This window comes from Megalopta genalis, chromosome 1, assembly GCF_051020955.1.
Source record: "Megalopta genalis isolate 19385.01 chromosome 1, iyMegGena1_principal, whole genome shotgun sequence".
NCBI classification, from domain to species: domain Eukaryota; kingdom Metazoa; phylum Arthropoda; class Insecta; order Hymenoptera; family Halictidae; genus Megalopta; species Megalopta genalis.
Genome location: NC_135013.1, coordinates 9,094,511 through 9,115,349, shown reverse-complemented (window position 1 = coordinate 9,115,349; position 20,839 = coordinate 9,094,511). Strand labels below are relative to the sequence as shown.

The 20,839-nt window shown below is 44.1% G+C and overlaps 2 protein-coding genes across 2 annotated transcripts in view; one reads left to right on the top strand and one right to left on the bottom strand.

Moving 5' to 3' along the window:
- Positions 1–20,839, bottom strand: part of LOC117228881 (L-lactate dehydrogenase) — a 356,327-nt gene that overhangs the window by 232,012 nt on the left and 103,476 nt on the right. The gene's annotated exons all lie outside the window — the stretch shown is intronic.
- Positions 10,356–20,839, top strand: part of LOC117228880 (uncharacterized) — a 204,310-nt gene continuing 193,826 nt past the window's right edge. The window contains exon 1 of the mRNA XM_033484917.2: positions 10,356–11,369. Coding sequence (XP_033340808.1) covers positions 11,337–11,369 — 33 coding nt within the window. The 5' untranslated portion in view covers positions 10,356–11,336. The remainder of the gene's footprint in view (positions 11,370–20,839) is intronic.

Genomic DNA, 20,839 nt, shown 5'->3' with positions numbered 1-20,839 from the left:
TTTCGCGAATAAATCAGCGAACGAAGCGGCTCCCTGGAGAAACAATCAAAGAGTCCTCGACCTCCGATAAACATCCGGACGCGATTCCTAAGAGAAGACATATCGGACCTTTGACCGCGAGTCTCCTTAACCGCGGCTCGAAAAGTAGCCTCGAAGGGGAACAATCAGTGGGTCTTTGACCCGTAAGTAACTTACAGGTGCAATTTCAAAGAGAAGCAATATCGGACCTCTGACTTCGGGCCTATCTTGAGGAGTAGCCGCGAAGAGTAACAATCTCGGGTCCCCGACCTCCGCTACCTTCCACCTGAACAGTAGCTCGCCGGAGTAGCCCTCCGAGGTCTCTGACCACCGGTGACTTCGACCGGCTAGACCAGCTCTCACGGAGCCCGGCGAGTCGACACGTAGCACGACACATAGCAGCCGCCGCGCGACGACAAAGGGGGAAGGTACCCCTGAACAAGCAATTGATTTTTGCCTCGATCGTACCGTTTCCCGTCACTCGAGCCGCATATTGCGACGGAACCGGCCACATGGCGGCTCGCTCGGGCTACCTATGCTCGAGCTGTGTGCGTTCGGCGTGTAACGCGGCCCCGGCAATAAGCGTAACACGACGTGGACGGAACCCTCGCGCCACCCTCGCGCAGCCTGCGGAACTCGGACGCGTTACCGAGCCATGTGCAACGCTCTCATCTCCCTCCCCCCTTTCTCTCGCTCTCTTACTCTCTCGTGTATTCTCTCTGGTGCGCGTCGACTCACCTGCGCCGCGTGCACAACACGCGTGCACCCGACTGTGCGTGGATCGCGCATTCCCGGTGGAAGTGCACGCGTTGCAGTCGCGCACCGCTCCGAACCGCTCGCATCGCTCGCATCGCACCGCTTGCAACGCTCGCAACGATTCTCTCCTCCTCGATGCTCCTCGGCAGCCCCCTCGGACCCGACCCGACCCCTCCCGCCTCGCCGCGCCGTCGCCGGGGCCGGTGTACGCGCGTACATAAGCAAACCTGTTGTTACCGCTCCTCCCCGCCATTATCTCTCTCACGCATCGGCGCCGATTTTTATAGGCGAGGTGATTCACGAGGCAAGTTCATCAAGTCTCCTCCCTTACCTTCCGTGGGCACACAGCGCGCGCGCACGCTTTCACAGGGGATTACCGGGGCCCAGTGTCGACCGTTCGTAACCTCGTTTCCACCGGCCACGGATCGGGATCGATTAGGCGACGATTTTCATTCGAATCGGTGACCCGGTTGCTCGAAAGTCGTTCTTCTAAGTGACCGTTAGTTATGGCCATACGACCGAAATGCAATGATATTTATATACAGGGTGTTCCATGATTATGTCCACACCCGGAAAGGGGAGATTCCTGAGATCATTCGAAGTAACTTTTTCCTCAGCGAAAATGCAATCCGCGGCTTCGTTTACGAGTTATTAACGAAAAACAGGGACCAATGAGTGGCGAGCTCGGCTAGCGCGAGGCGGCCCAGCCAACGAGCGCGCGAAGCCCAGTTCCGCTCATTGGCTCGCGTCAGCAGATCTCGCGTCTTATTGGTCACCGTTTTTCGTTGATAACTCGTAAACGAAGCCGCGGATTGCATTTTCGCTGAGGAAGAAGTTACTTGAAACGACCTCGGCTACCCCCCGTTTCCGTATTACGAGACGTTTTTGGGACAGCCTGTATATTGCCATCTAGATTTACGTGATTGCTATCGCGCGCAGCGAAAAATATTTCAGATTAAACGTGTCGTCTGGGAACGTCGTCTCTCCGGGAGCATAAAGTCCGTTTACCTTCCAATAAATTATGCCGGACAAAGACGACAAACGGGCGTTGCTGCGGAAATTAGGAGCTAATGATCCTCGATTTTATGCAGCAGTTCTAAACTTCCTCAATCGTTTTCCCTCTACGATACTCCTCCTAACCGCGGTTCTTGCGTCCGACGTTCACTGTCTTAATCCACGATTTCTGCTTCTTATTCACGCATAAGTTCCGCGGAATGATTGAACATTATTGTGCCGCGGCCGAACGAGGACCGTTAAACGCCGCACTTTTCTTTCCTTTTTTCGTTCGAACATTTTATGAACAATTCCGTGCTGCCCAGAGGCCGTTCCGTGCCGATTATGTATGTGGGCATTCAAGGACACGGGAATGGATCGACACATAAATTCGCCCAGCGGTAATTTAATTGCCCGGCACGATAGAAAACGGGGTACTTAAAGTTGGACCCTAACGAGATCCGTAATCCTACACGCGCATTACTATGCTGTAAAATCGTAGATAAGTATAATTACGCGTTCAATGATTAATTATATGGTTATCAATAATTAGTTAAGTGGTAAGCGGTGGCTCGCGAATTTATGGCGCGGAAGAATTTTACGTCTCATTAAACAATTCATCGCCGACAAAACAGTTGCGCGCCGGTTCTCGTGGGAAATCGTGGAAAAGTCGGCGATATATCATTGTTGATAACTCCGACGACGACGTGTCGCCGCGGCGCGGCTCGTTTCTGCCGAGTCGTTGCGACAGCTCGTTGCGCATTGTTCGTATAACGGCGATCGCAACGATAGCAGAATGCATATATAATCAGGGTAAATTGAAACGGCCGCGCTGTTTCGCAAACATCCGACGAATACGCGAACGTTTTCCACGATTCTTGAATATTCTAGTCGCATGGAAAACTACTTGCAATCTGCTCGAAACAGCGCGTTCCGTTAAGAGACGCGGCACAGTTTCATAATTAATGAATTCAGATTCCAACTTTCTTCTGCAATATGCACCGGAGATCGCGCAAACTTTATGCAAGTGCTGTAGATTTTTGTAATCGACTCGATAATGTTATTCCAGTATGGAGGTATTTGCATAAGAAAATACATTTTTTACATTAAAGATGCAATACTGTCTCAAATTGTATTAGATTCTGTACTGCATTATTTAGCAAAGATTGTCCCGTTCCGAGATGTTGGTAAGGGATGATCATCGTTACGCCATTACGAAGAGGATTATCAAAATAATATACAATATTTTATTTTAAAAAAGCTTTACTTTAATTCGTTTTAGGTGAAATTCTCTCTCTCGCGCGCGCGTTCTTTCTCTCTCTCTCTCTCTCTCTCTCTCTGCAACGAGTTAATTCTTTGAAATAATATACAAAGATTTTATTTTAAGAAATCTTTGCAGCAATTTGCTTTAAGCAAACTTTTTTTATAAAAAGTTCTTCCGATATGAAAAATAATCATTAAATATGGACAGATCAGACATTTTATCTTGCAGAAATGTTAACGAGGATGCCAGTACAAGAGGAAGAAGAATGCCATCATTATCTCAAACAATTACAATGAAATAAAACAATTACTCAAACAATAAAATAAAACAACGTGATATAAATGAATACATTGAAACAATATGTGAAAAATAAATAATTTTAAGCAATAATCCAAACAAATAAGTTGTAATAACATTTCAGACGAATATATTGAAATAATATTTCGAACGAATAAATCGAAATAGCATCTCGAATAAATAATTTGAAACAATATATCGAGTGAACGAATTGAGATAATAATTCAAACGAATACATTGAAATAATATATCGAACGAATAAACCGAAACATTATCTCAAATAAGTAATTTGAAATAATATTTCAAAGTGATATCAAATGTGTGTCCAGAATATATCCGGCTAGGCCAGCTCGCGGCCAAAAATGGGCGCGATAACTCTTCGGCGTAAGAAATATTCAGCGTCGAGGCGTGCCAGAATGCCCATCGATCGTAAGTATTCGGCGTGGAGAGGTGTCTCCCAAAGCCAACAATGAAATCAATTTGATCGAGGACAGTGACACCGGGCACGGCGAAGACGAATCGAAGCGGCCGAATCGAAGAGGACGCCGAGAAGGACGGAGAGCGGAAAGCGAGTCGAGTGGGAGGACGGCCGAGATACGATATCGTTATCGTTACAGTTAAATCTAATACGGATGAAATTCCAAAGGAGCGCGCGTACAAATGGACGCGGGACGTCCGCGTGGCTTCCTGCTCCGGCGCGGCGCGGCGCGGCGTTCCGATCAACGGCGACGATCAGCTGTTACGCGGCCCGCCCACCCACACACCTGAGCGAACCGGGCCGAGCCGGGTCGAGCCGGTCGGAGCGCGTGCACGAGGAATCCGCTCGGGCCGGGACCCGGGACGTGTCCGTGACCGGTCGGCCCGCGAGAGACGCAATCGGGACACTTCTTTGTGCCGCGATTATTACGATGACGCGACGTGTTCCAGCTTGTCCCGGCCCGATACCGATCTCTCGCGCTTTTTCGCGACGCTCGACGGCTCGAATCGGCCGTAATCGATCGCGAACCTCGTAACGGTAAGACGTAGACAAGCAGGGGACTCGGCTGCTTGCTTACGTGCCCGTATGAAACGGATACCTCGCCGCTCGTTTCTGCGTGGCGATATCACTTATCGCCGCGTTGAGATCATGCGGCGCGACGGTAGCGCCGAGTACATATTATATTACCTTGCGCGAATGCGCCGAACGGAAATTTCATTGTTCGCTCGCTGAAGTGTCAAGTCTTTGGAAAGAACAAACCCTTCTGCTTTCGAGAACGATGAGAATTTTTTCTGCGTTCGAACCATTCGAATCCCTCAGAGATTTATTTTCTTGCTTTTCTACACACATTCGAGAAAAGTTAACCACTGGACGGCAGATTATTTTCACGATTGTAAATTGTGATTTCAAATCGTAAATTCGATGTTTGCAACAATTCTGAGCTTTACTCGACAATTTTTTTAAACAGATCTTCGAAGATATTTCTCGCAGACTTATATCAGCTTTTCCGTCGATCCCAATGTAACAGCAATTTATTTCAAGTTCTTCTTTTTTTAATTGAAGGGGGGGGGGTGTTGAATAAAGGTTCATTCAGCCGTGAACGGCATCTCCGATAAACATTCTACGAAATCCGTGTATTTCGTCAAACTTCGCTATTTTCGATATGGCAAACATGGCCCCGCATTTTAGGAGCTGCAGCGGTTATTCTGCATGAAACCTAAAATCTAGACACATTGGCTTAAAATAGAGGTTTCAAGCTTTAATTTAAGAAGAAAATCGTCGTTCTACCGTAATTTTTCGCAGAGTTATCGCGACCCAAAGTCGACCAATTTTTATCGAAAATTTTTCTATGCTACAATATTTTCGTGCGGCGTATTTTAACCCTTTCGCTCCGAACGACGGATATATCCGTCATCCATATGAACACTCGCGGAGCCGAACGCCGGATATATCCGACATGCTGGTAAAATCGCGACCTAATTTTTGGACTGCACCGCCTCTTGTTACTATTGCGTGAATCTTTTGACGAAACAAACAAACGACAGTCCGAAATAAACGACACACCATTCAAGTTATATTTGTTCTACCTGCATTTCCCATTATTATTGTGTTACATGTCATAAAGGGACAGAAAATCGAAAGTACTAACTTTAGGACTAATTATTATGTATTATGTTTTGTATTATGAATATTATGTTTTATTTTATTACTGTATATTATATATTATTTCTTCACTTTTTCCATTGTTAATGAAACTTTTTTTACCTATTAAATAACTTTATACCTTATGCGGAAATTATAACTATATTGTTTTCAAGAAAAATCCCTTTTCTTCCCAAATACACTATCCACGCGCAATGTGCACAATTTCGGCGGGTGGTTCCGTTCAGGAGGGGCGCTACGGCGGATTGAACCGCCGTAGCGAAAGGGTTAAATTGCAAGTCCTCGATTTTCCCGTAAATGCATCAAATCCGCAGTTCAGATATTACTTTCGTATAGCGTTTCCAGCGACCGTTAAATTCCTGCTCTCGCCTTCACGGTAGTCTCTGAACGGATGACCGTCGCTTTCAGATGGAAAAACGTCGGGGAAGGGTTCGGGGAACGAACAGAGACGTCAAAAGTCGAGGATTATTTCGCTTTCGTCGCGGCCGAAAAGGCGGCACCGTCTCGTAAAGCAGATTCCGTTTCTAATATGACAATATGTATTCCGGGAGGACGGTATAATAGAGTTCACCTAAATCACTGGCATAATACAACCGGGACGGAAACGAGAACTGGGATTATAAAGACAATGACCTCGAAAGCAAGTCAGGTACGGGCCGGCACGATAATTCAAAAAGACATCTAATTCATACGAGAAACTCGTTTTTATTCCCGGAGAAGAAGTCATCCCGGGCTAGATCTACAAAGTAACGACGATAGAGATGGAGCCGCTGTCGGACGAGGAATAAATTACCGCGTTTCACAACTTCCGCCGCCATGGAATCGGGAACGTCTCGTTTACAACCACCTCTATCCAGTCGAACGAATCTAAAAAAAAAACAGAAAAAAAAAGACGAAAACAGTCTCGCTCCAGTGGAGGCCACCCCTATGTTCGGAATCAAGACAAATCCGAGTAAACGAAAACCCGCATGCCCTCTCTGAAAATCGAGACTGCGTCGATGCCATTCACGAAATAAAGGGGCTGCTAGTTCGAAGTTCAACGGGGTCGCGAAACAATGACTCTTCCGGAAAGCAGATAGAAACTAGTGAGATTGGAAAATTTCTTCGAGTTTGTTCCGTTGATCGAAGCCATTCATTTAACGCTCAAATGGCGGACCTTTTTAAAAAATATATAATTAACTATGCTCAGGGTCATTTATAATCTTATTTATCGGTTTCGTTCAATATATTTTTAAGGAATCCCTTTCGGACACGTTAGATTATCAAGAGACATTGATGAAAAGATTAGCGAAATTAGTGAAAATTTCAATTAACTGTAAGAAACGAAATAACTAAATAACAATATTTATTCTCTTGCAAAAATTTATTATATTTAATCTGTCAACCCAAATATTAATTTCTAAATCCGAGCGAATAGTTGTTAATAATTAGGGAACCGATTGTTTTATTAGATCATGGCTCCTTCGTTTAAACAGTATTTGTTACCTAACAAATTATTTACTGGTTTCGATTGAATAGCGTGTTAGAAACGAAAGTTAACAATTGAGAATATCTTAATGAACAGCATATATAATGATATAATATAATAAATATAATAAAATAGATAAAATATAATATAATATATGACAGCAATATAATTTGTCGACGAATAAATAAATTACCGCCAGTAATATAGTCCGATAACTTCTTTAGCGCTAAATCTACCACCGCCGGTCAAATTATACCGGTTTCACATTTTCCATTTCATAATTATCAATGTTACAAAACTGCTTCCATTAAAAATTATTGAACCTATTTCATTATTCGAGCACGCGTTATTATAAAAATGATGAAAAATCTGAATAAATTCTGTCTTGTAATTCTTACGAGGCAATTTTTGTCAGTCGCTTTTAGACCTCGGCAGGTTTAGCGTTAGGGACCATTTCAGAAGATAATTGCTAGACCAGCTATTAATAGGCTTTCTAAATATAATAACAGCTCATACACATCGGAACATGATTTTTCTACCCGGTCCAAGGTGAAAAAGATTGTATCAGCTTGCCTTGGAACAAATTGCGGCTCTCCGATCTGTTACGCCTATAGAACGCATGCAGCCCAGACACTTTTAATTTACGTTCATTATGCAACGTAGCCTTTGAGAGCGTAAACGTCGCTCTATAATTTAGTGTCCCACTTAGTCCTGATTATGAGCGAAGAAAATTGTAGAAACCGTCGCTCACGTCTTATCCGAGATAAAGATAACCACTCCCAGTAGAATCTCGCATAATTCATGCGACCTTGAACCATGTTTCGCGATTCGATCTGGATTCAGCGTGGCCGAAAAAAATGATCCTTTCGATGCTGTCATCTTGTATAGGCGGCATGAAAATGTTCGACATTTTTAGAACTCTTTATTATATATTGGAAGAAAAAAAAATTGACGTTCATCGTGCATCTCGGTTCAATCGAATGCTCAACCATTTGCTATAGCGACATTATACTATCGTGTCAGACTTGTCGCGAAGATTTCGACGAAATCTATTCAATCTGGACGTTGTGTAACTCTTTTAAATCGAAACAAAATTCGAGTTCCCAATTGTTAATGTATAAAATGTTAAAGCAAAGGTTGGCGCACACAATAAATATAGTATATTATTTTTATTGTTATTTACGGTATATTAAAGTAGAATATATAAATGTGAAAATATACGAAAATACGATATACTATAAAACGTTACGGACAGTAATTTAGTAGAATGACGAGTATCTTCTAACTATTAAAAGATTTGATCGAAGCTAAGTCTAAGATCCAGTTGAACGAATCTGCTTGACTAAATTGTTTGGTCAAGCTACTCGACTAAATCCACACACGGAAACTTATTAAATTACTCGCCACTTCGCTGAATCACCGACCATGCCTGCACTTAAGCGAACTGAATTTTATTTCGACTTAAGACAAAGGAATAACGTCTGTCCTTAACAGCTTATACAGTGGAGACTCTCTTATCCGAACATTATATTTACTTTTACAATATTCCGATATCCAAACATTCCATTGTCTAAGCATTGTATTATTTAGATACATTAACATTAAGTAGAGAGCTCGAATGAAATTTTTAGATAATAGAATGTTTTTGTATGAAGAGATTATACAAAGATTATAAAAATAAATGTTCAGATAAGGGTGACTCTACTTACGCTGGATTTACGGAGCGCTAAAACAGGTTTTATATTAATTTATATAAACTTATGTATATAATATATTAATATACAGGGTGTCCCAAAAATGCAAGCAACTTTTTCCTTAGCGAAAATCCGATCCGCAGCTTCGTTTACGAGTTATTAACGAAAAACAGTGACCAATCAGAGCCGAGATCATTTGGCGCGGGACGGCCGAGCCAATGAGCGGAACTGGGTTTCGACTGCTCGTTGGCTCGGCCACCTCGCGGCAGCTGATCTCGCCTCTTATTGATCAGTGTTTTTCGTTAATAACTCGTAAACGAAGCCTCGGAGAAAATTTTCGCAAAGGAAAAAATTGCTTCAAGTGACCCCAGGAACCTCCCATTTCCGGATTGCGAGACATTTTCGGGACACCCTGTATTTATATATATATAATTTACGTATCAAAGTAACAATAATATATAATATTGATATATTAACACACATATCGAACAAATAACTCACAAACGTATTTTTACACTCCGAATAATCATAAACCAACAAAATTAGCGACCCGACGTTTCGGCCGGTTTCGTAAACCAACCGTTAAAATGTTCGTGACGAGTCCGATTAGTCCGTCAAATGATCTAAAGAGGTAGTAACTTAATTGTACCGTATAGACTTAAAAAACGTTTGTTGTGTAAACGGAATGGTCACGTTGTTACAGAGGATGCGATAATAACGAATGCACGAGTACGAGCGCGCAATAAACAATAACAAGAATACCAACGATGGTAATGACAGTAAGACCAGAGTTAACGCGTTCCGTGCCACGTGTACCATCGATGGTACACGCTTGCATGTTTACTTAGTGAACTGAACAAATTGTTTACAAGAAATTTAGAACCGAAGAATCAATTTCCACCGCAAGAATGGGCGTTGATAAGTTTTTGTTACGTTGTTATGTGTACGAGAATTAATAATTGCACGTATATACATCAAGTTTTAGTAAAATATCAAAGTGTGAAGATTCGAGTAAAAAAAGCTCGGCACGGAACGTGTTAAGGATGGTTGCGTGCGACAGCGATAGCGGAGCGTTTGAACGCGGTAAACGAATTACAACGAAAGTCGTAAGAATTGCAATAACGATTGGCAAAGTCGAGTAATCGGTTCAAACGGTCCTAACGACTAATGTCGCAAGGATGCAGGTCGGTGGATAAAAGTCGAGTTCTCCGAGAGTTCGCGCGCCTCTATGGGTGCATCGAGATAGAATCCAGGATCGCGAAACCGCGATCGTTCCGCGGGCCAAGGGACAAGGGCGCCGGTAGCGAGCACGGTCCTCGAGCCAGATCCGAGAAAAGGGGATGCGAGAGCGGAACGAGGGTTGGCCGAGAGAGTTCTGGGCGTTCTCGAAGATGGCCGATCTCGGGTTGGCGCGGAATCAATATTGTTGGATTGCCCCGATAACGCCTCGTAAATATAATAAAGCCCTCGGAACCCTTTCGCCTGTTGGTCAAGGGGACGGAGTCCGCGGTGCCTAACAGAGATAATGGTCGAGGCCCTAGGCACCCGGTAGGCCGTTGGAGGGGCTCCGATGGAAGGGCCCGCGAGCCCCCCCTCCTCCCGGCGTCGGGAGCCTCTTTCTCCGTCGGACCCTCGGCCGGCGTACCACCGGTTCTCTCCCTCTCCATCCGGGCGCAACACGTCCGCGGCCACCGCCGCGACCAAGTCAGTGAGATTCAGCCCGAGCCGGCGGACGGTTGGCTCTCGGCGCGTCCTTTTGTACCCGATCGCGCGCTCGTCCACTCGCCGGCCGTTCTACGAACTCCTCTCTGGGCCTTCTCGTCCTCTTTCGACCAGGACTGTCTGTGTTCGCGCGTGCGTGTGGTCCGGGTGCCTCCGCCACCGGCCGCGGTGCCCGCGATAAAAACGGAGCAGCTCCGATCGAGCCAATCCGGACGGACCGTCGAGTGTGACATTGTGTCCCAAAGGGGTTCCAGGAGCCCCGTTCAGGATCAATCGGTTCTGCTCGGTAACCCATCGGTGGCCGCCACCTAGCTCTCGCGACACACCGGTCCCCCTCGGTGTTCCTCCTCGAAGAGTCAAAGGATACTGTGTGCAACCAGCGAGAAAAAGAGGGAGGGAGAGAGAGAGAGAGTGAAAGAGTCACCCGCGGAGACTTCGACGACCGGTACGAGGATGTCGCGGACCGAGGACCACCCTGACTGTCGTTGTCACCGTGCACCGGTGACGACGATCCTCGCGGCGATCCCGCGGTGAGATCGCGACCTCGCGTGTGCGTGTTCCCTTCCGGGATTTGTGGTGCGTGACTGTCCCCGTCCGTTAACCAGGGAAAACCGAACCGGAAAAGTGTTCGCCAGTGTGGTACGGTGAAGGTGCGCTTTTATCGCTCGGATTAAGGATTGCTCGGCAGCCGCGGTGTTACGAAGCCGGATGTTCGCGCATCCGCAACGAGAACCAGGAATACACACGAGGATAGTGACACCGGTTGTTCCGCGGCTCCGTTCCGTTCCGTTCAGCGATGCTCCCGCGGATGACAGCGGGACGGCCGATGCCAGGTGAACCGAGGAACGCGTGATTACCCGGTGAACGAAGGGGGAAAAGCCGATTCGTCGAGCGGTGCGATAGTAACGGCCCGATAGTAACGCGCGTGCGCATGTTGCTACGCTTCGCACGACGCCCGTGGGAAGCTGTACGAATCACGGATTTATGCACGCCGGAAATCACAGCATGGAGGACATTGTGAGTGCATCATACGCTTCTTTCTCTTCCGCGGCCCGACGCCGCCGCCGTTAACACGTTCCGTGCCGAGCTTTTTTTACTCGAATCTTCACACTTTGATATTTTACTAAAACTTGATGTATCACGTGCAATTATTAATTCTCGTACACATAACAACGTAACAAAAACTTATCAACGCCCATTCTTGCGGTGGAAATTGATTCTTCGGTTCTAAATTTCTTGTAAACAATTTGTTCAGTTCACTAAGTAAACATGCAAGCGTGTACCATCGATGGTACACGTGGCACGGAACGTGTTAAAACCCTTGCTCGCGCGCGATCGGTAATCGCTCGACGCCGAATCACGGGGCGGCTCGAAATCGCGGGATTCGGTGGTTCGACGACGTCGAATTCTGTTGCCATGATCGACGATCGCGTGGCACCGCGCGATCCGATCTACGATTCTGGATAATCGCTGTGAGAAAACTGCGCTCCGCGTTCGAAACGTGTTTGCTAATTTCGAGGAGTTTTATAGTTCGATCCAACAAGTACAGCAATGTCTCTCTAATTGACGCTCGGGTTGTCCACAAAAATGGACAATTTGGAGAGAGGAGATACGATTATTCGAGCCTTGCAGCTCGTTTTTATAGTTGTTGACAATACTAATCGTCTCTCTTCTCTCTAAATTGTCCATTTTTGTGCACAATCTTAGCGTCAGTTAGGGAGACATTACTGTACATATTTTGAACGTTCGACAAATTCTATGGCTGTAAGAAGGAACGTCGTAATTTTGAAAAATTTCAGGTCGTCGCGTTGATCGAAGCGTCGGAGGGGTGGTTGAAAGAATCTATCTGCGTGGAGAGAAAATAAACGTGACCAAATTTTATAATTTTTTGCACGTGTTTACGTCTCGAGAGTTTCGACGAGAAGAACGCGCACAAAGGAACAGTACCGCTGCTAGGCATGCACACGCACACACACACACACACACATGCGCATATCGCACGAATGCGCGACGCAAGGAAACATTCAAATCATATGTACTTATGGATGTAGTTTAGAAGTGAACAGAGAGATATCGCGATTTTGGTAGCATATAGGATTCACGTATTTATTGGAAAAACATCGTGAAAACAAATTCTATAGACTCGATCGATTTACGCGATTTGGAAAGCTACTAATTACGGAATATTCGTGATCAGAGCTTTAACCCTTTGCACTCGAAGCCATTTTAACACTTTATCGACCGCTAGCCTATTTATCGGCTTTTCGATTGCCAATGTTTATCGATCGCTAGCCTATCAATCGGCTTTTCGATTGCCAATGCTTATCGACCGATAGCCTATTAATCGACTTTTAGCTATCGACGGTTTTCGCTTCTTTACTGTTTTGTTAGTAGCTGACCTCCTGTATGCTGACCTCCCCATATCCTTATGAATTATAATTATAATAATTATTATTATTTATTATTATTTTTAAAGGAATAAGCACAACACAATGAATAGCGAAAATTTAGCCGGTACTGGGAGCAAATGCGCGCGCGACTAAGCCAGTCCTTACTGAGTGGCAGCCTCAACCACGACCGGACGATAAAGTGTTAACTGTAAATCTAAAATAATTTTTCTGACCTATGGTATTTCCATTTTATATGACAAAGTGGATTTTATGCATATGAAATTGAGTCTTGCGATAACTTGTGATGACAGTTACACTTTTAACGATTTTGTAAATTTCAACTTCGTTAATATAAAAATTATCTTAGAACGCGAACTAAGAATTTTAGCGATGCCTCAGAGTCATCGCTCGAGTGCAAAGGGTTAACCGACGATATCTCGGAAGGGAAAGCAAGCGGCATGCGGCGTTCTTCCTTGCAGCCATAGAATTGTGCTCGGATGTCATACATCGTGCCGCAAGACGCGGAACAGTAATTATGAGAAATTTGCAGAAATGCGATCAGCGACGTTGAAACGGAGTTCGGGACTCCGTAAAGAACGCAATGGATAGCGAACGATCGCACCGATCTTCTTTCGAACGTCGTCGTCTCGAGCGATCGGAACGATCTTTTCTTTTTTCTCACGAATCGATTTGTCGGGACGAAAGTCGACGGAGCAGGTATCGTTGGAAGATCGGGCGAGGAAAGTTTGATGGAAGTTCGCCGACTCTCGCGTCACGATCGGCCGAAGCAGCCGTCTAAACGTGGTAATCACAGGGCTCCGCGAAAATGATGTACGATCGCCGAACGCGGCATAGTTCGCAATTACGAGACGAAAATTGTGCAGGCGTATAAACACGCCGGTCGGCTTCGAACACAGGCCGGAGTAATTATTCGAAAACAAACATGGTTACGTGGCGCGACTTTCGAGCGCGGCCACGGATCTTTGATTATAGATGCTTGAACCTTCGACTATCTCGAACTGCTCCGAACGCTATAATCATCGAGTATTTAGACTGTCGTTCGACGAAGGTTTCGGTCGTGTGATAACTCGACGGCAGGAGATGCGAAATTTATTCAAACGTGGTAAGCCGCGGCGAGAACGGACCAGTTATCGGGATGTTATTAGCGTTTTATGCAATAGTGAAATCGAGTGGAAATTGGAGGCTTGGAAATGATAAACGAACCGATCCTTTTGATACGCGGCCGGAGATTTTTAACGAATTCCAACGGTTTCGGTATTTCGCGTTTCACTCGTCCAATTTTACCGCAAATATTCGCGATCCGGTAACGACGTGTCGAGTGGCTTTTCGAACGAATTTGAACCTGTGAAATAAACACGTCGCGCAGGATGGAAATGTTTTCTTCGATCGTCGAAGGATCTATAATATTACATGCTTCTGAAACAGAGAAGACGTATTCCAGTTTTGGTGCGATTCTCGTGCATGAATCGTGCTCTGCGTTCAAGCTTTCGTTTGAATGAAAAATTCCAGGTCGATTTATTCACGAGAAAAATGCATCTTATGTTGGAGGATAACGTCGAAGTAGATTATGATTACTGTGTAAATAAATTTTGAAAGATTCCTCGAAAGTTACGCTAGGTTTACGGAGCACTTTTATAAAACTTTTACAGAATAAAATAGTATCTTAACTCTGATTTTTAAACAAAAACCAAGAAATAACTATATTTGTATACTTCTATTTTCTATTATTTCTAATAGAAAAATATTCTATTATTATCTATCATTTAGATATCTATCTATTATTATATTCTATAAATTATCTATTACTATTATAAAAAGAATTCTATTATTTGTAATAGAAAAATATACAAATACGATGTACAGTTAAATTTTTGTTTAAATATCGCTAAAAATGTAAAAGCTACTTCGGCTCTATAATTACTCGGGCCGCGGTACTTCGTGTAAAAAAATAAAAATCTGAGATCTCTCGATTTTCCTAAAAATGTCGGAGTAATATACTTTGAAATTCGAAGATCGCGTAAAATTGACACCAGCGACGAATGCGGGTTAATTTCCCGAAGTTCCGAGCGAAACAGCGCCGAGGTTCCCTAATCCGCGTCGCGCGAGCCGCTGGAGCAGGATAGGGAAAGAAGTCGAGCAACGGCGCGCAGTAAATCTTTTTAACGCGACGAAATTTTAGGGGAGTATAAATCGGCCCGGTAACGCGGCACCGGGTACTTAGCCCGGCGAAACGAGCTCGCCGGAGAAATCGCACGTGGGAACCGGCAAATTAAAGCGAAAAGAGGAGGCATCCTCCTCCTCCTCTCGCGCTGCCCTCTACCTGCCAGAAGTACTCTGGATGGATGAGCGTCGACGCGCGTGACAGCCGGCGTATTAAGGCAGCGACAGACAAATTTCCGAATCGCGCCGGCAAAAAACGCGTTCGCTCACGGAGACGAAATTCTTCGGGCGAAGAGGGATCGTCGCTCGGTGGCTCGTTACGCCCCGGTCGATTAGTCTTCCTTCCGAGAGCCGGCTACGCGCGCACCCGCGAGGACGAGCAAATTCATTAAAACCGGTTCATTTAATACGCGCGCGCATTACGCGCTCGCAGAAATTCGAGAGAGGGACGGCGAACGAGCTCTCGTCCCGCGACCTGTTGCGGCCCCCTTGATGGACAAGGATCCCGGGTCGAGATGGCCCTTCTGGGCCGGAATCGACCCTTCGGACATTAGAAGTCGCATCTCGACCCACGGCCGCGAAGCCTTTGCCTCTGGAACCGCGGTGCAAGGAACTCCAGTCCGAGGGGCATTCGTCTCTTTCTCTAGAAATTAACCCTTTCGCTACGGCGGTTCAGTCCGCCGTAGCGCCCCTCCTGAACGGAACCACCCGCCGAAATTGTGCACATTGCGCGTGGATAGTGTATTTGGGAAGAAAAGGGATTTTTCTTGAAAACAATATAGTTATAATTTCTGCATAAGGTATAAAGTTATTTAATAGGTAAAAAAAGTTTCATTAACAATGGAAAAAGTGAAGAAATATTATATAATATACAGTAATAAAATAAAACATAATATTCATAATACAAAACATAATACATAATAATTAGTCCTAAAGTTAGTACTTTCGATTTTCTATCCCTTTATGACATGTAACACAATAATAATGGGAAATGCAGGTAGAACAAATATAACTTGAATGGTGTGTCGTTTATTTCGGACTGTCGTTTGTTTGTTTCGTCAAAAGATTCACGCAATAGTAACAAGAGGCGGTGCAGTCCAAAAATTAGGTCGCGATTTTACCAGCATGTCGGATATATCCGGCGTTCGGCTCCGCGAGTGTTCATATGGATGACGGATATATCCGTCGTTCGGAGCGAAAGGGTTAACCGTTCGCACTCGAAGCTATCTTAATTGTAAATATGAAATCATTTTTCTAACTCATAGCATTTCTATTTTATACGACAAAATGCATTTTATATGCATATGAAATCGACTTTTGGGACTCGCACAACCGTTACACTCTTAACAATTTCTGAAATTCGAACTTTGCTGATAGAAAAATTATCTCGAAGACGAGATATAACAAATTTTAGCGGTGCCTCCGAGTCACCACTCCAGTGCAAAGGGTTAACCCTTGACGCTCCAATGCCGGCGTTTACGCAAAAATCAACGGAACCGTGAAACCTAGCAGCACGCTTCGTAAGAATAAACACGCTGATTTCGATGAAAATATGTGAATGAATTTTTATTAAACAATCAATATTTCTTTTCCATATGTATTTGATCCGAAAATCTTTCGAACATCATTTCTTATCGTATGTAAACTTCGAATTTAATAATTCTACATCAATCGTACCATTCTTTAAATTTATTCATTCGAACAAATTGCGAAATATCTAAATAAATTTAATGTTTCATTTCTTATAAGGCAACGCATGTGAGACACTTTTAAACTTTGGTATGGTTAGTCTTAATAGACTGTGGATCATATGCCGAATACAACTTATCGACCGCTTCAAATTGCAGCCACTGATTAATAATAAATCAAGACCAGCAGAGTTTCAATGCCAGCAAAAACTGTCTAAAGAGTTACTAAACCATTAACCAACCGTTGCAGTTAGAGTAATCGACTTCGCACTTCCTCTTTTAATCCTTTCAACGATATATCGTTGCTGGCTACACTCGCGAAAATATTGTTTCCTTAATATTTTTAATAAACGATACGATTTCTTCTTTCAATTATCAGGTTTTACAAAATGTTCACAATTCCTTTAAGTCGCGCAGCTTCGTCCGCAGGAGCCGACCGAATAAACATTTTAATCCGCGCAAACACGCGTTACGATGAAAATAACGGAACGTCGACTTAAATCCAGTCCTGTCATTTTTACGGAACAACGCGCGTGTTCGAGAAAATACGAGCCCGAACGGTTAACCGCCGCGTCTACGTTTCGATTTATTTCTTCAAAGTTGAACCTCGGAGAGGCTGTAAAATGACAAGCGGCCCGCAATCTCAGGCTTCCTGGCAGCGTCGGGTCAATTAGTCCCGAGAGTGTGGCCGCGCGATAGGCTCGCGTCTTTCCGTGCGAGCGTCGGGGCGTGTTCGCGCGCGCGCTTATTAGTCCGCATTGGCCGGCTCTCTCGCGTCTTGTTCGCCGGGACAATGAGCCGGGGATTGCATATTGTTGTTTATATTTACGCGCCGCGGCATAAATCTTCGTTTAACTCGCATTCAGCGGACGCGAGCGGACGCGCTCCCTTCCTCGGGGACGCGCGAGCACGAGCGCGAGCCGTGGCCGAGCGAAGCCGACTCGCGGAGCCGACTCGCGGAGCGGACCCGCGTCGCGCTCTTCGTCACGGATAAAGCGCGGTCTTCATTAAACCCAACCCCCTTTGCGTGCCGGTTGACCATTAAGGACCAACGGCCGGCCTACGACTAATTTGTACTGTAAATGAGATCTCGGGGAACGTAAGGCCCGTGAAACAACGCCGCGCCGGTGCCGGAGTCGCCTCCGAGAGTGCCCGCCCGTGCATTCCCTTGGGAATTTTCTGGCCGATCTCCACGCTCATTTGGCCCTCGATTGTCCTTCCCGGCCGCTCCGATCGCGGGGCCCACGCTCGCCGGTTTTGTTGCCGCGATTAACTTCATTTTTTTTTCGATCGACGGGGGGCCCTGGTAGGTGGCTACGGGGTTGCCCGAGATCAAACGCCTCCGCCAGAAATTCGATCGCTTCGACGGCCCTCGTCGAAAGCCTCGGAAATTTCATAAAACGTACGAAATTACATATTCGATTCGATCGAACCAAAATTGCGAGGTTATGTGACATCGGTTACTATTTCAACGTTCTTCACCCTCTCGCGAATCTTAATGAAATTAAGAAGTTACAATGGATTGGCGTGGAAATAATGTTTAAAAATGGAATTTTAAGTAATTCTGTTACTTGACACTGGATCTTTCTGCATTTGTCGTATATGCAAGCTTTTACAATGCAGCGAAACGTGCACAGTAACGAAAACGAATTGCATCGTTATTCGACGTTCATCGTAACGAATTTTCTGGTTGATGCCATAAATCCTTTCCTTCCGATTTTTACAGTTTCAAAGTGTTAATAGAGTAATTATGATGCGCTTTTTTAATAGCGCAGTTACGATACGTGTTTTTAATAATGTAATTATTATGCGCTTAGTTAATAGTGCATTTGTGATGCACTTTTTAGTAGTGCATTTACGATGCACTTTTTAGTAGTGCAATTATTATGCACTTTCTTAATAGTGCAATTATTATGCATCTTTTTAATAGAGCAATTACGATACACTTTTATTAATAGCATAATTATAAAATAGGTTACGAATAATACAAATAGGACAAACTTTGTTAATAATATTATTGCGATACATTTGCAGAAAGGGAAAAAAAACCACTTGGAATCGATTTCCAATTCATCCGGCTCTCCCGTACAGGAGCTTCTTTAACCCTTTCGCTCCGAACGACGGATATATCCGTCATCCATATGAACACTCGCGGAGCCGAACGCCGGATATATCCGACATCCACATGATCGCCCTCTGGGGACGAACGCCGGATATATTCGACATGCTGGTAAAATCGCGACCTAATTTTTGGACTGCACCGCCTCTTGTTACTATTGCGTGAATCTTTTCACGAAACAAACAAACGACAGTCCGAAATAAACGACACACCATTCAAGTTATATTTGTTCTACCTGCATTTCCCATTATTATTGTGTTACATCTCATAAAGGGATAGAAAATCGAAAGTACTAACTTTAGGACTAATTATTATGTATTATGTTTTGTATTATGAATATTATGTTTTATTTTATTACTGTATATTTTATATTATTTCTTCACTTTTTCCATTGTTAATGAAACTTTTTTTACCTATTAAATAACTTTATACCTTATGCAGAAATTATAACTATATTGTTTTCAAGAAAAATCCCTTTTCTTCCCAAATACACTATCCACGCGCAATGTGCACAATTTCGGCGGGTGGTTCCGTTCAGGAGGGGCGCTACGGCGGACTGAACCGCCGTAGCGAAAGGGTTAATAGCATAATTATAAAATAGGTTACGAATAATACAAATAAGACAAACTTTGTTAATAATATTATTGCGATACATTTGCAGAAAGGGAAAAAAACCCACTTGGAATCGATTTCCAATTCATCCGGCTCTCCCGTACAGGAGCTTCTTTAACGACGTATCGTCCGGAAAATAAGAAATCTTTAGAAACATTTCTCTAGCTGGTTATCGCAGCGTCAAAGACTCGGCTTCCCCGAGCCTCGCGTCGCATTTAACGGGCGCGCGATCCATCGAACGGTCCATTGAAAGCCTTTCCACCTTTCAAAGCTGCAGTCCTGTCGACAACCACTAACCGACGTAAACACCGTAATCTTCGAATCATCGGAGTTCCTAGAGAAAGTCCACGGCGCCGAGGTAACGCGTGAGTGACGCTTTCATCGGCCACGGGCTGTGAAAGCGTGAGGCCGCCAGGTAACCGAAAATTCCCAGACGATCCCTCGGCCGTGTTCGGCTAGGCGGTCGCGCGGACGAGACCGAACGTGGAATCGATGGAAGAGAAATACGAGCCGCGATAGACGCGATTCTCGCGACGGCAATTTAATGGTCGCCGATAGCTCTGTTCCCTGGGAGAGCTACCCGTGGACGGGCGAAACGTTGCGCACGCCTCTGCGATATATGAGCCGTTGAAAACAGATGTGGCGTAAGTCGAGAGAGACAATTTATGGCTAACGAGGGTCTTAATATTTAAACCGAATAATTCGATATTTTGTTCGATTTTTATACTATTTATTTATTCGCGAAAATATTTCACGCTAAACCTACCGCGGTCGAAATGACCGCTTTCTTATTTTGCAATTCTGCAAAGTTCCGAGACTCTTTCGTGGAAAACACTTGAATAAGTTATATTATTGGAGCTAGTTTTATAATAAAAACTTTACAAATTCTAAATACATTCGGTCTTCTCGCTTTTGCGAAGCAGTACATGCCAGTTAGTATTACTGCTTGGTAGGCTTAGTGTTAATTTAACATTTAACCCTAGAAAGATAACCATATGACAACGTACGTAAAAGATAACCATACGCTTCAGAGGCGCATGCTTTTCTAAGGCGTCAATTTTATATTAACAATGGATATTTATTTAAGTTAATCTAGTCATTTTAAAGGTTTGGCATTATTGTAAAAGTAAAATGCATTTATATTATATTTTTTTATATTTTAAGTAATTTTAAACTTAAATCACTAGACCTCTATGAAAAATTAACAAAAATCAACAGTCTTCGGTTTATGGGAACAAATCCCGTAAAATATCACAAAAAATAGTGTTTTATCCTTACAAACTAGTAGACTATAATATAATCGGTGTAAAAAAAACTATAATATTATAAAAAATTTCTTTAGAGACAGTCATGACAAACGTCTTTCTTGTGTTCACCACAAACTGTCTTTTTGCATTTGGCACAGGTCATCTTTGACATTCTTTTCTTTTTAGACGTGCAAAGACTGCAATAACGCCTTTTTTTGGCTGAGGGTTCTTCTTCATCATCTGTGGAAGC